Source organism: Alligator sinensis, unplaced genomic scaffold, assembly GCF_000455745.1.
Source record: "Alligator sinensis unplaced genomic scaffold, ASM45574v1 scaffold1207_1, whole genome shotgun sequence".
Taxonomy (NCBI): Eukaryota; Metazoa; Chordata; order Crocodylia; family Alligatoridae; genus Alligator; species Alligator sinensis.
In genome coordinates, this window is record NW_005842867.1 from 551591 (window position 1) to 566821 (window position 15231).

The 15231-nt window shown below is 41.3% G+C and overlaps 1 protein-coding gene across 1 annotated transcript in view; it reads right to left on the reverse strand.

Moving 5' to 3' along the window:
- The window catches only part of URB1 (URB1 ribosome biogenesis 1 homolog (S. cerevisiae)), a 76760-nt gene that overhangs the window by 57739 nt on the left and 3790 nt on the right, over positions 1-15231 (reverse strand). Inside the window, exons 2-11 of the mRNA XM_025191883.1 lie at positions 15156-15230; positions 13760-13899; positions 12512-12663; positions 10101-10233; positions 8425-8521; positions 7258-7343; positions 5830-5955; positions 3094-3224; positions 1793-1988; positions 344-481 (exon numbers count right to left, since the gene is read on the reverse strand). Coding sequence (XP_025047668.1) covers positions 344-481; positions 1793-1988; positions 3094-3224; positions 5830-5955; positions 7258-7343; positions 8425-8521; positions 10101-10233; positions 12512-12663; positions 13760-13899; positions 15156-15230 — 1274 coding nt within the window. The remainder of the gene's footprint in view (positions 1-343; positions 482-1792; positions 1989-3093; positions 3225-5829; positions 5956-7257; positions 7344-8424; positions 8522-10100; positions 10234-12511; positions 12664-13759; positions 13900-15155; position 15231) is intronic.

Consider the following 15231-nt stretch of genomic DNA (forward strand, 5'->3'; position numbering starts at 1 on the left):
ATTACATTCAAAAACTAGTTTACAGTGCAGTTAAAATCAGTATCAAGATACTTGTTAAAAACCAGCATATTAAGAAGGAAGTGCGGTGTCACTGAATCTATAAGAAAGACATTCCAGCCCTCCAGCTTTTGCAGGCCTCAAATTTGTGAGGGGTTCGTAGAAGAAACTGAGAGTGAGGTTTAAGAGCAAGCTGAATTAAGGTCACTATTAAGGCATTCAGCAATAAATCTTACAATAAATCAGTTTCAAAAGCTGCTTGGACAGTCACGTTGCAAACACTTGGCACTAACAAGGTTTATCGGGGGCGGGGGGGGGAATCATTGTGATAATTAAATGCTCTTACATTTAATCCTTGGGTGAACATGGCTTTATTGCACACAACAGGAAGAGTTGTTACCATCACCATTGAAAGCAATTTAGAAAGTGGAATAAACTCTGTGGTTTTGAAAGAGTTGGAAATTTCAGGTTGAGCCTCGTAGATCTGAAATGAAAACAACAAATTATCCCAAACTGAAATAGTCATGGGGGCTGGGGCCAATTCTAAGATCACCTTACACAGGAGCTATTGTTTGTCAGAGGTCAATACTGATAGTACTAAAAGTCAGGCTGCACACATAAGGAAGGGCACTTAAAAGGCCTAACACAAAAGATATCTGCTTAAAACATAGTCATTATTCATCCCCATTGTAAAAAGGCATAGTAGTAAATCCTACAGAGTTCTGCACCAGCTTTTTATTCCATGACACTGGAAACCTGCAGACAAGTTGCCTATTATTCCTTTTCTATTCATTATATGGCATAGTTAGTATAAGCTACTCGGCTATTTCAAGCTAAAGCAAAGACAGAGGTGTATACAGAAAGGACAAAAGGATTCCCTAACCACATGTTGCTCGGTCTTAAAAACCAAAGCTTCGCTTGGATGTTTCCCACGGATTATAATGCCAATTCCATCTTTCCCAATTTAGCTAAATATTTATACTGCCTCCTCCTCAAACAGTGGCCTTTTACCAAATGACCTTCTTCCTTTACATCTATGCTTCTCCAAACAGCCATGGCTCTGAGCCATAGCTAATTTTCCTCAGCATCCACAAAAAACAGGATGCTATTTTTTTTCCTCTTTAGTGTCCTTAACATCTATTTTACAATATCCTGGCTCTTCTTTCCTAACATACCTACGGTAAATGATGTTATTTCAAAACCATTAAGTCCTTCCTGATTAGATCATTTAAATCACGACCATCTAATTTCCCTGTGGCTGGGTCTCTGGATCCAGTTTGATTGTTATGTTAAAGTACTGCTTGAAATGCAGTGCCTAGCTGTCTTTTGGTGGAGACATCCATAAACTCTGTAAACAGACATTATACACACAGACCACATCTGTACAAGCCTCAACTATGCCATTCTCTTTTCTGAAATGAAGCTATTGCTTCTTTCAAGAAACAAGAGTGCATATTTCTCATATCCTCAGCTGGTACAAATCAATCAAAATCTACCAAAAATCAATGTCAGTGTATGCCAGCTGAGGATCTGGACTAAGATTTACAATTCAAAGTTATTCTAAAATGTATCTTATTCAACCTAGTGGGTCTGTGTACTGCATGACATTCCAAAAGCAGAATATTTTACACATGTGACAGCATTAGAAATTGTCATAACATCCCCCAGTATGTACAGGTAGACTTTCTACCACAGGTAAACTTTCTACCACAGCATGGAATTTCTTGGTGGCCTTTGGTAGGGTCACAAGCATTCAATGGTGCTGTCATTTACATGTTTTTCCAGTTCATCTTACCTTTCTTAGTAATTTGATATTTTCTAACCAAGCTGACTTTTGCCTGGGAACAAAAGAATAGTGGGTTTCCTTAAAGTATCTGTTCAGTAAATCTGGGCACACTTTAAGAATGTTCACCACAAGATCAGCAACCATCCCATCCTCTGTTGCAGTTTTTAAACCCAGCAGGAAGCGTAGAAGAACCAAATTTCCTCCTCTGTTGAAAACATTTTGGGGGGGGAGAATGCTTTAGTATTCCAAGTATACCACTAGTTTTATACCACAAATATTAACAACATTGTAACACAAGGGATCAAGCTATCTTCTAGTTTAACTTTTCTTGGTGTAAACCCAAGATGACTCCATTGACATAACAGTATTACTTGATTTTTGCTGGTATAACTAATAATGCAATATAGCCCACGGTTTTCTGCGTGACAGACGGTAGTCAAAACAGAAGCAACCCTCAATGTAATACCACAGAGATGTTCAAAAAATATTCCAAATCACCGTCTAAAACATGAAAACCTAAAATTATAGCATCATATTATAAGCAGACCACAGAAAAATATTTTTCCAATATAAAGACAACCTCTTTATAAATCTGGTTTTAATTTTAAAATCTATTCTGTAATACAGTTGCAAATGGCTTATACTAAAGTATCTAAGCAAAGTGAAAAACTGTAGATGCAAACAAAAAAAAATTACTGCCAAAGCATGACGACAGTTTGAGCTAATTTCATAATCATAAATTGGCCCTTAGTCTTCCTCCTTTCCATGGAAACAAAAGAACTAAAATTATTCCCTACTGGTCATAAATCGGGTACATAAGTTGTGTGCGTGCATGCATGCGTGTGTGCGCACAGGTATATGGTGGTGCATGTGTGTACACACATACATGTTCATGTATATTAAAATGTGCATGTGTTAAAATGTATGACCGGTTTATAACCAATAGAGAAATAATTTGAAATACTGTATATGTCTTCACACACTTATATGCATACAAGTGTGTACACATACATACACACACAAAAATCACCATCTACAAAAGTTAACATCACCTTGGACAGAAAAAATACTCATTGCTAGGAAGGCTCTATAAGCTATTAGACCAAGACAAACTGAGATTGAATGGCTGAAAGTTGACTCTGTAAAGGTTCAAACTGGAAATAAGAGGCCCTTTTAATCAATGAAAGTAATTATTTATAGGAAGGGACTCCTAAGGATGTGCTACAATCTCTACTTGAAATATCACATCAAGGCTGGAAACTCAGCAGAGCAGTAAAAAAGAATTTAAATACATCACCTTGATCCCTTACCTGCCAGATGTACCAAGGCTTGGATCATAGAAATTTATGCCATATTTCAGAGAACAGCAGAGGTCCATTAAGAAATTATGAACCAGTTCTCTTATCATGACCTTTCCAGCCTCTTCAGGATCTTGTGTAACCTATAAAGTACATAGGATTGTAAAAATTGATTATTTTAATTGTCAGCTTAATTCATTGTTATCTGTAATGTATAAAGCTAGATATCTTCAAAGGGATTATACTGGCAGATATCATCCTTAATTAAAAATGAAGACATAAAAATTAATCTGAAATGTCCACTTTTCAGCCTAATAGCTAAGATTCACTGCAGGAAAAGTAACAAGAAATCAGAGGACCTATCAAGAGGAAACAAAGATAGGTTTCTTGGGCAAAACACTGGCAAGAATATAGACCATTTTCAATACAGCACATGAAAGACAAATAGTTAGCATTGTGCTAAACATACCACCTCTGCAGGGAGGAAAAAATGTATGATTTCCATTACAGATGCAGCAAAAAAATGGAAAGACAGCCCAGCACTACCTGAGCCAGGGGCTGGGGAACTGAAATGGAAAGAGAGCCCAGGAAGGGTTGGCTGACGGTCCGCAGGAGGGTTGGCTGCCGGACCAGAAGTCCAGAAGCAGCCAGCAGCCTGGAAGTGACTAAGTATAAAAAAAGTTTGGCTGCTGCTGCTCCTCTGCAGCATGCCGGTCCAGTCACTTCCAGTCCGTGATCTAAAAAGACTGGGAACTAGGCCTGTGTGAATAGGGAAGTATTCGATTTGGATTTGACCGATTCGGAGAACAGCGATTCGATTCGGAGATTCGGATCACTGTTCCAAATCAATTTGGCCGAATAAGCTTTGGAAGATTCAGTGCTGATTCGGAGAGAATCAGTGACTTGGATCCTCTGGGGAGAGGGGAGCCGTGGAAGAAGCCCCCATGCCTGCCCTGCTTAGCCCCATCCCCTGCCCAGTCCCAGCCACCCGGCACTTTAAAAAAAGCCCCACACTGCCCAGCTGCAGAAGCAGTGATCGGGGCCTCTGGGCGCTGGTGGTAGAGCCTCTCCGTGCAGCGCACGGCAACGGGGATCGCCCACTCACCCCGTCCTGGCACCCACGTGGCAGCTGCCCCATGGCGCAGGTGCAGTGTGGCTCAGCAGGGCACTGTGCACTGTCTGGGAGCTGGGACCACTGAGGCTGAGCGCTGCCAGGCTCCAGGTGACATGTCGAGCTGCTCCAACTCCCAGGTGAATTGAACCAGGGGCTGGAGAATCAAACTGGTTCAATTCCCCATCCCCCGGTTCAATTTGCCTGGGAACTGGGGCAGCTTCACGTGTCAGCCGGAGCCGGGAGAAGGTCATCTACCCCCCACTAAAAGCAGGACCAGCCCCAACTAAATCATCCCAGCCAAAGCTCTGTCTAGCCAGATTTTGAAAACCCCCAAGGATGGAGGTTCCACCACCTCTCTGGGTAACCTGTTCCAGTGTTTTATTACCCTCCTAGTGAGAAAATTCTTCCCGATATCTAACCTAAACTTCCCTTGCTGCAACTTCAGATGGTTGCTCTTTGTTCTGTCATCTGCCACCACTGAGAATAGCCTAGCTCCATACTTTTTCAAACCCCACTTCAAGTAGTTGAAGACTGCTATTAAGTCTCCTCTCAGCCTCCTCTTCTCTAGACTAAATAAATCCAGTTCCCTCAGCCTCTTCTCATAAGTCATGTCCCCCAGCTCCCTCTTCTCATAAGTCATGGCCCTTTTGTCACTCTCTAATAGACTCCCTCCAAGTTGTCCACATCCTTTTTGTAGTGGGGGGCCTAAAACTGAACCCAGTACTCCAGATGTGGCCTCACCAGTGCTGAAGAGAGGGGAATAATCACTTCCCTTGACCTACTGGCAACACACCTACCAATGCAGCCCAGTACGCCATTAGCCTTTTTGGCAACAAGGACACACTGCTGGTTCATATTCAGCTGATTGTCCACTGTAACCCCCAGGCCCATTTCTGCAGAGCTGCTGCCCAGCCAGTCAGCCCCCAGCCTGTACTGGTGTATGGGACTGATCTGTCTTAAGTGCAAGACTTTGCACTTGCCTTTGTTGAATGTTGCTTCTCTGTGAGCAAAGGATCTGCTCTGGAATTTCCACAACTGGGGTGCAGAAAAGAGTACCCAGCAAGCAACAGGGAAGTAGGTCCCCATCCACACCTTTCAGCCAAATATAAAGGAGCGGCTACCCTGCTACCACTTCTTCCAGAATTGAAGCCCTGGAAGTTTCTGGCAGTTTGGAGGTTTCCTGGCTTATAGTTTGCTTTCTGGGAAGAAGTCTCAGGCAGAGAGCCCTTCCTCCTCTTGAGGACTAGCATGAGGCTATAGTCCCAGAAGGCTATACTAGCAGTTTGTGACCGTGGGAAAAGGTAAAGGACATGGGCGACTGGTGCCACCTTAGTCAGGGAGGACACATACCCCTCCCAGCAACTAGTCAGCAACTGTAGGGGGAGGGAGGTGTCCCTCACAGCCTACTGCACTGGCCAGGAAGCAGCCGCTGCAGCCCAGAAGTGGCCATGGCACTTCCCACTCCCTGGCCGGTGCCTGCAGTGAGGGCACAAGAGCTCCCACCTGCCCCCCTGCCTGTTACCTGAGCGGGAAGCGCAGCCTGTCAGGGGGTGCACATGCAACCCCCCTACGCGTTGCCACTGGTAAAGGATTAGGGTGTTATGAAGAAGAGCCTGTGAGAGAAGTTACCAAACCTGTACATCCTCAGTGCTGACATCGGTTATCCCATTCCAGCGATAAAGAGTAGCGATGTGATTCAACACTTCAGCAGTGAAAAAACGCACCTTCTGAGTCTTAGTGATAACTCTATTTTGAACCACCTGAAAAAAATGGAAAAGAGTTTATTGTAAATTATTGTGAAATTTAGTAATTTTATTTATTATTTGTAAATTATTGTGAAATAGAAACTAACAATTCTGTTAAAGCAGCTGATGGAGTTCACTAGTGATACATTCTGAAGAGAAAGTGGTGCTAGAAACACCGAGTGGGTGTACACTACAAGTCCTGTCCCACATGAACTAGTTTCATCTTAGAGATGCCCAAAAGCAGAAGACCATGCCACAGTCCCAAATATAAGCAGGTCAGTCCCACAAAGTTTGCTCTAACCAGGAAACAATGTGGGATCTTATGGAACCCTACCAAGCCTCTGTCTTTACTTGGGGACTTATTGCAATGACATAACGCTGAGCAGAAAAACAGCTACCTGGACCCTGGTTTTTCCCCAGAGCCCCTAAGCTTTGCTAAACTGCTGCTCCAAAATGCAACAGTGTGTTCTTTAGCTAGATTTTCAAATGTATGAGTAATAATTCATCAGATTTACTGAGGGCAGAGCACCTCAGTGCAGTGTGCTATATACATATTAAAACACTGCTCCCACTGGGAACAATGGCAAAAGTCCAGTTCACCTCCAAGGGAACAAGATTAGTCCAAAACTAACGAGGACTGGACACCAAGACAGCTCCAACCTATCCAAGAGGTAAATGAGATATGCAGTATACACAATAGTTGTTATAAAAGATCAGTAAATAGCTTTAAAAACTCCACAACTCTTCTCATTTCTTTCAGAATTCTACATAAAAAGATACAACATGACAAGCTTGAGATACCTCTGGAGCCAAAGTATAAAGATATGATAAACCATTCACTAGTACAGGGGTTGCCAACCGGGAGTATGCATACCCCAGGGGTACTTAGAAAGGGGCTAGAGGGTATGCGCCAGCAGGGATGAAGCAGCGCCACCCACCACCCCGCTCCACCGCCTCCCAGGAGCAGGGCTGGGGGTGGTGAAAGCAGCAGCTCCCTTCTGTGGGCTACACAAGCACCACCTACCTGGCCAGACATGGGGGGGCGGGACAAGCTTGCATGCAGCTGCTGTTGCCGCCATTCACCACCCCATGCAAGCCCCCTCCCCCTCATTGTGTCTGGCTACTGCCACCCCCCCACACCCTCAGAAGGTTGAAAACCTTTAAAAAGGTTGAAAACCCCTGCACTAATACAACTGCTGCCAAACCTTTAACCAGAGCTCAATGCCCAAGCAATAAATAGGTGTATTTTCATTTTTAAGAAGGCACTGCAAAGACGTAGACAGTAAGGGTCAAAGCCATTGCGATTGTATGCCATACCTTGGTTCTCAATGTGGAAACTAAAAGATTGATTGTAGAAACTTTATCTTCCTTTAATCCAGTACGAAAAATATCTGGAATGAAATCTAAGAACATATTTCAAATGTTAAAAGTAATTTCCTGAAGATACACAGCATTTTAATCTGACAGTAATTTCTGGAAATTTCCATTTGCCTGTCTTCAATATTATGCTACTCATCTTTCCTGGATTTCAAGGTAAACAACAACGTCAGTAATAGCTTGAACAATAATTGCTTCAGTGATGAACAGGTAATGTAGATACAGGTAATGTGCAATACCTACTATGAGACTAATAAGCTGATTATTTGACTCTGTTTTTATTTAATATTGACATTAGCACTGAGAGACTTCTACTAAGCTGAGGTCCTACTGTGCTGGGCACTGTCACTATAGTAAATAACAATGCCACTCCTGAAGGATTTCCAAATGATGAATTTCATGAGACTATTATGGGACCTGATCCAAAACCCACTAAAAGTCAAGAGAGTCTTCCCCTTAATTTCAATGGAAACTGGATCAAGACTATAGTGTGTAATGTCAAGTGTATGCATAATTTTTTCATGATCTAGAAGTCCTGGCTTCTCCTCTATCAATTATTGTATGCCGGGGCAGTGTGGACACCCTTTCCTCTCTACAGCACCTCAATAAAAGCTTGACAAGATGCAAAGAACTTCCAACAGCCCTCTGAACTAGGGAAACTGCAGTCAAAGGGCGCACACACCTTCTGCAGAGAGATAAACTTCACTACATCCCAAGACTGGATCTTACAAATTTTTAAATATATTACTTAAAAAATAGGCAGAACATCCAATATTGCTCTATTAAGAACAAGTTTTAAAACCATGCAATCTCCTACATCCTCTGACTTTTGTGACTTTGAAGATACTATATGCTTATTTACCCTGAGCCATCCAGTGCTTCCTATTAATTCTTTAATCTCTTTGAAGTCAGCATAACCAATATGATCAACATTATTTTTAGCCAGAACAGCCAAAAGTGTTACGATGTTTGGAAATTCCACTTTTAAAAAAAATAATTTTGATTACAAATGTCCTGTCTGCTTGTTAATGCAGCTTAACTGGTTCACATTTTTAATCATCATCTTTAAAAGAGGTTTTGTTAAGAAAGACAATAACTGTGAAGTACCTTTTAACTCTAGCACTTGTACTAGAATCGTGTTGTCACCAACAATTAAAAAGGAGAGAGCAAATTGAATATAGGCCATTCGGACATCATATCTCCCCTTAAAGAAAATTAAAAAACATATTTAGCATAAATATTCCACAGGAATGCAAAATAAAGCAGAAACAAGTTATCTTTATAAAATATGCAGTAAAGAAATTGTAGAGACACATTTTCTATATATAAACATATATATTAGTTTTTTCTATTAACAAAGCCATTGTTTGAAAAACTTCACAAGGTAGCCAGAACACAGGCTTTTAAGCTTGACTATGCCATGGAAGATTGGCTGGTTTGCTAATTTATTGATTATGAATGAGTGGACTAAGCTAGAGATAACCTCTTTGGTGGTCTCATCCTGTTCTGTTCACTGTATATCACTGAACTACCAAAGTGGTACTTGAGACACCTCCCTGCTTCATGAAATGAACTAATGACTGAAATTAGAAAGATGCTGCTGGACAAGATGGGAAGAGCCAAACCCCTTGACCAACCACAGAATCGGACCAATCTGAATTGTGATTCTGGAACACAATTGCTTAATTCCACCCAGAAGAGGAAGATGCATTTCAAAATCTCTAATCTCTAATCTCTTTTCACACTAAAACCTAAAGTTGGTTAATGAAAGAACATCATCACAAGTGATAAACAACTGAGAAGGGGAAGAAACTTCAGTTATTATTTCAAACTCATTTTGTTAATAATACTCTCTACTCTCACATCACATGGTCAAAAGAATCTTTTGAGTAACACCCAAGCCCTTCAATTAAAGTATAAAAGTTAACAAAGGTTGGGCCTGAAACAAAACCAAGGAACACCAGACTTGACATTCCTAACATATAACATACAAAACAAGTGGCAAGACAGAAGAGAGATATAAGAATGTTTTCTTCTAAAACCACTTTCCCTCAACACCATAAATAGCACAAACCCATTTTTAAGGAAAAAGTCTATTTGCAGGGCACTTTTAAATAACTGAGTTTATTAACTCTTCTCTCTCGTATTATTGAACCTGGAACACAACTGACACCTAACTTATTCATAATGAGACTGAGAAATAAAATGCACCAGTACATAAAACAACAGTATAGATAATGTGCACTGTTATATTTAGCATAATATATGCTCTTCTTTTTCAATACTGGCTCTGTTTGCCCTTGCTTATGTTCAGGGGGAAAACCAGAGTAAAATTCCACTCTGGAGAAAAGGAAACACTGTTTCCACTCTTGGCCCTCCCTCCCTCTGACCCTAAGAAGCTCTTCCAACAAGGTGCTTTAAACCATTGATTCTGTTTTACAAGGCAGTAACATAAACCCTTCAGAAATATTGAGTAAATTGTTATTTCCACTGTAGAAACATTCACTTTGAAAGATCCTCTGATGCTTCCCCTTCAAGCAAAAATGGGAAAACCTAATAACATAGATCAGCATGTGTGCCAATTACAAAGAATCACAGATGCTTTAGTTTGAGACTATAAGTTTAAAGAAAGAAAGAGACAGGGACAAGTAACTGGATGAAAACACACCAGAAGGATTTTACCAACAGCTTAGTTTAAAACTCACAAAAAGCGAACTGAAGGTAAAATAAAAGGCATTCCATGGCAGCTCACTTGACTCTGACAGATACTTTGCTTACTTTACCTTCTTGTCTCTTTTTTTCACTAATCCAGGCAAGAATTTATTATTAAAATCAAAATGACTATAGACGTCCCTTGCTGAATCTGGGCCTTGGGCCACCATCGCTGATAATAAGGTGAAGCATACTTGAGTCAACCTACATAAATAAGTTGGAAAAAATTGTTACTCTGTGAGCAATGACCTTTGCAAAAACTGTAAGAGGAGAACTAACATGTCACTAACAGATGTTAATCTGATCCACCTACAAACTCCACCAACTCCAAAAGGGTCAATTCCAATGTAAACAAGCAGGCAAAGTCAGGAAAGCTACAACCACATCAAACCTGAACTCCAGTCCTACTGCATCTCTGGCTGAACAAATGTAGGATCTAGCATCTTTAAAAACTAAACCCTCCTGACACTAGCTTAAGTGAAAAGCACATGACTTCACTATTCATATAGAACTGTAGCCAGTTTTACTTTCAAATAAGCTCTCTCATATAGGGTCTCAGTTTCGCAAACACTTGCACCCATTTAATGTTGCTATCATCACTTTAAGAGTTAACAACATTGGGGATGAGAAGGTCAAGTACATATATAAATGTCTGCAGGATTCAGGCCTTAATTTGTTCCTATTTAATACGAGCTTTTCATCTTATTGCTATTGCATCTGACTGCAGGAAGAGATTTGTGTTCTTGTCCCTGAATCAAGTCCTTAGGCCCTTGCTTAGTTTTCATTCATGTTTTATTCTCAAGCCTTACACACTGAGCACAGTCCTTATGCATAAACATACCAAGGGGCCAGTCACCAGTTTTCCAGAACGAGATCAAAAGATTGTGCGCTAAGAATGAAGATCCCAGTCCTACAACCATATATTCCAGTGGGAGCAAAATTAGGACCATGGGGGCCCAATCCCAATCCTCAAGTGAGCAATGCTGTATTTATGGGCTGCAGGATCAAGCTCTGAAGCTGCAACATTAGGATGCTATCATTCATAAAATACACCTCAGGAGACAATGCAGCCATGGCAGAGATCCTGACCGAATACTCCAATGATACAATGAGCCCTTTAAGCTTGAGACAGACATCCTAAATACCCAGCAGCAAATTATTCTGTAATCATGATATTCAGCAGCAAATTATTCTGTAATCATTACATTCCATATCCCTCTACTGAAAAGGCCATAGGAAAGGTCCAAGGATGTGGCAATCATGAAACATGTATTAGCAATGTGTCCAATTTTGCTCCTGAAAGTAAAAATAGCCTCCTTGAAATTAATAAAGCAGCTTCCTCTACACAATCTGGAAAGATTACCCCAAGAACTACACTTTGGTGTCATTTTTAAGTAGACAACTCTGTGAAATCAAACGGTTTACTCATTTGATTTTATTTAACCTACCTATCATGGGTTATCTAGATTGCTTATGCAAAGTAAATAACAAATAATGCTAACCCAATGGTGCAAATGAAGGCAAAAAGACAGCATGGTCCACAGGCCTGAGCATCACCATGACTTGCACTCTAACTAATCCTGCAGCAGTTCAATAGCCTGAAGCAAATTGCTTGTCCTTTCTGTGCTTTGCTTTCCTTCCTACCTTTGTCTCTCTCTCTCCTCTACTTAGCTATAGGCTCAGAGACATACATAGTCAGGGTTTCACTATTGGATTTGGGCAGCACCTAGCATAATCCCTAATCAGATGATATTTGGAATTGTGAATTTACAGATAATAAAAAAATGGTGAAAGAAAGTGAAAGGACAAAATAGATAATGAAATTACTTCAAGGACTTGTAATAAATGTGGACTCTCACAGACATCCTCAGGGCCTGACTGCCACCAACAGGGTCCCTGAACTGGCAAGTTCTAAATCTGAATGGCATCCGGGATGTAGAGCAATAACCACCCACCCAACCTCAACAACTGGGCAGGGAGAAAGCATGAGAAACAGGGCCCGGGTTAGAAATAAACCCAATCAAACAAATCTCCACTTTTAAGAGGCAGGAAATAGTGCTGAAGAAAAGTTGGGCTGGTGGAAAATTCTATTATAAATGTGAAATATTTCCTGAAAAGAAGAGGGAAAGGAGCAATCAAACACAACATTTTTTGTCATTACCATACCATTCTACTCAGCTTCTGGGAGTAATAAAAAGATCTCTGCCTATCCCTGGCACCTAAACTGGGCTTCATATCACAAATGATGTAGCTGGGATCCCCACAGCACATAAAACCAAGGAAAGGAAAATTACAACCTCGGCTAAAATCAAGTGCAACATTACACCCTGAAAAGACTATCCCTTGTGCTTAAAATTACACGATCTAAGTAACCCCTTTCAAATCAGGAGAACTTCTCAGAGCAGATCAAACTGAGTATGTATGTATGTATAACGGTCTTTCCATCACCCAAGATTATTTCTCCAATATGCAGTAGACTCACCTGTGACTTTCAGAATATAAAGCAGCATAGATTAATCTCATATAGCTATTAATCAACTTCTTTACTATGTTCACCCCCACGACAGAAAAATGGGAGAGGTCGCTTGCTGTTCTCAATAAGATGGCTTCCAACGCTTGAAAAATTAACAGCATCTGCAAAGTTCAGAAATATTTTGAAACATTGTTTTAATTACTTTCCCAGATATCCCTGTACAGGCAAATACAGCAGAGAAGATTAAAACATGTGGTATCATAAAAGACAAGCTGTGCAACAAGAGGAAAAGCTTCCAAATATGAAAATAAAAGTTTCTCCGCCAGGTTCTTAACACTGATATAACGTGCTAAAAGGAAGGACCCTATTCAACACTGTAGAGGTAACTAGCAACCAGCCATCACCTCTCTGCATGTCAAATAAGGGCAACACCTCTACTTACTCCCAGATGCTAAAATGAAGCAATTCAGTGCTGCTAAATCCACAGTGAAGTAAAAGGGAAGCAGCCATCTGAGTTAGTTGCACACTTCCCATCCTGCACAGAGTTCCGCACAGATTAAACTCTGTGCCCACAAACAACCGTACTGCATTAAGGGGGTGGTATACACATGCCAATCTCAGTAACATCAACAAGTAGGAGAATATCCACTCAGCATGCCTTTGCTAGGTCAAGAACCATTGTAGAAACAGTTTTGCTACTGTATAGTTAAGACAATGTATACCTGAAACTAAAATGAACTCTCCACTTAAAGCAAACTTTACTTAAATTAATATGTTAAATAATTAGCAGCAGGAGAATTTTAAAAATTAATCCGTGGGTCACTGTTTATTTACCTCTCAGCTCAGTGTAAAACTAATGTCAGATTTTAACTTCTGGGTCTTAGCACTACAAGGTGCACATACTGAATACTTAACAGTATCTAAAAAATTCACTTTACATTGGATGTTTTTTATTTAAGCAAACACTTTAACTGGCCCGTTTTATAAATACTTATTTTGACATAAAGATCCTGAAGAGTGGGACTTCACTACAACTATTCATAGTACATGAAGTTAACCACACATAAGCTTTTGCCAGATACCTTTAATTTTGCAGCAAAGTTAAAAGGACACTGCCCAGTAAACCAACTTGTCAGCTAATCAGATTTCAAAAGGACTTTTTAGTCTCTATTTACACTTGTATTCATTTCTTTATAAATTAAGCATCCCTGCACACTTTACTATCCATTACAAATATGATCCACATTGACAACTTACTTCGCTTTCAGGCTTTCTTTCGCCATCTAGAAGTTTGAAAATTTCAGCACACTCCACAGAAATTTTTATGTATCCCTCCACAACATCATATACATCAGCAGAAGGTAGCGTTTTAGCTATGGAAATGAAAGTTTCCAGACCTGAAACAGAAAGCTTTATCAGAAATATACTCTCCATAAATTAGATGCTACTCTTATCACAGTTTCAATATTATAGGTCACAGCCCATAGGAGAAGCCTTTTTAATGCAGCATGGGAAAGTCAACATCCAAAGCACCTTAGACATATCCTAGAACTGTTAAAATTTTTTTCTTTCTTGCTTTAAATTCATCTCTCATGATATGCACAGGATTTCTAGTCTACAATAATAAAATAAGGAAAGCTACAAACAGACAATACAAACAACTTGTTCTCTACAAAAGACATCTGGACAGAGGACAGAAGCTGCCTGCAGGTACATCTACTCCCCACACGCTTTTACTTCATATCATTTTCAGCTCATCCACCTGCATGACATGCAAAGGTTTTCACCCCTTTCCTTTGGCATGAGCCAAACAAATGCTGCCAGCCTAATCCAACTACACCACTGCACCCCAAACCCAGGGCAACCCTGATGCTGTAAAGAGGGGCCGCCAAGCATTTGTGCTCTGTGCAAAAGCAACAGTAATGGGTGCCTGTCTGCAGCATCTCCTGCAGATTTTTTATATTAAATATATTTTGTGTTCCAGGTCAAATCAGTTCCAAATCCTATTAATTGAGATGAACTTAATCATTCCAAAAATTTGTATCAGTTGAGCAGTTGAACTCAATTGTTCCAAACACCACATGTGGCGCTACAACCGGCAAGTATCCTCCATCCCAGACTGCTCACCCTGGGACTTCAGATGCTCCCAAATCTATTGGTAGGCAACCTACGTGCAAGCCCAAGCCCAGAAGTCTTGGGACTCAGATGCCCTCACGCTTGATCTTAGCCTCTCCTAAAGATGCCACCAGGAAAAGGGAGCCCTGGCCTGCTCCAGGCGCTAGCAGAGAAGGCAGAAGCACTTGACAGCCTGGGCCAGCCAGGGGGAATGCAGTGGGCAGAGCTGCACAGGGGTTGGAGGATGTGGGTCTGTGCCCGACACCGGACCCCAAGGAGCAGGGTGTCTCACGGGCGCTTGTCAGCCCAGCCCCAAACTGGGATTTGAATGACACTTTGACTCTTGGGGGTGTCTGCAAAAAAAATTAAACCGGGTCACTGGAAGGAGCAATCCCATCGGAGACCCCCTCCCCAGGTTACGATTTTCAAACCTTGGGTTCTCATCTCTTGGAGGGGGGCCTCAGCCTCCCCAGCTCCCCTGTCATTCAAACCCTGGTCCCAGCCCCGACCCCAAGACCAGCCCCAGCCTCAGGCTCACCCCTGGGTGCGGCCTGCGGGTCCCGCAGCGCGGCCTTGAGCTGGGCGCCCGTGAACTCGGGCTCGGCGCCCCGCGC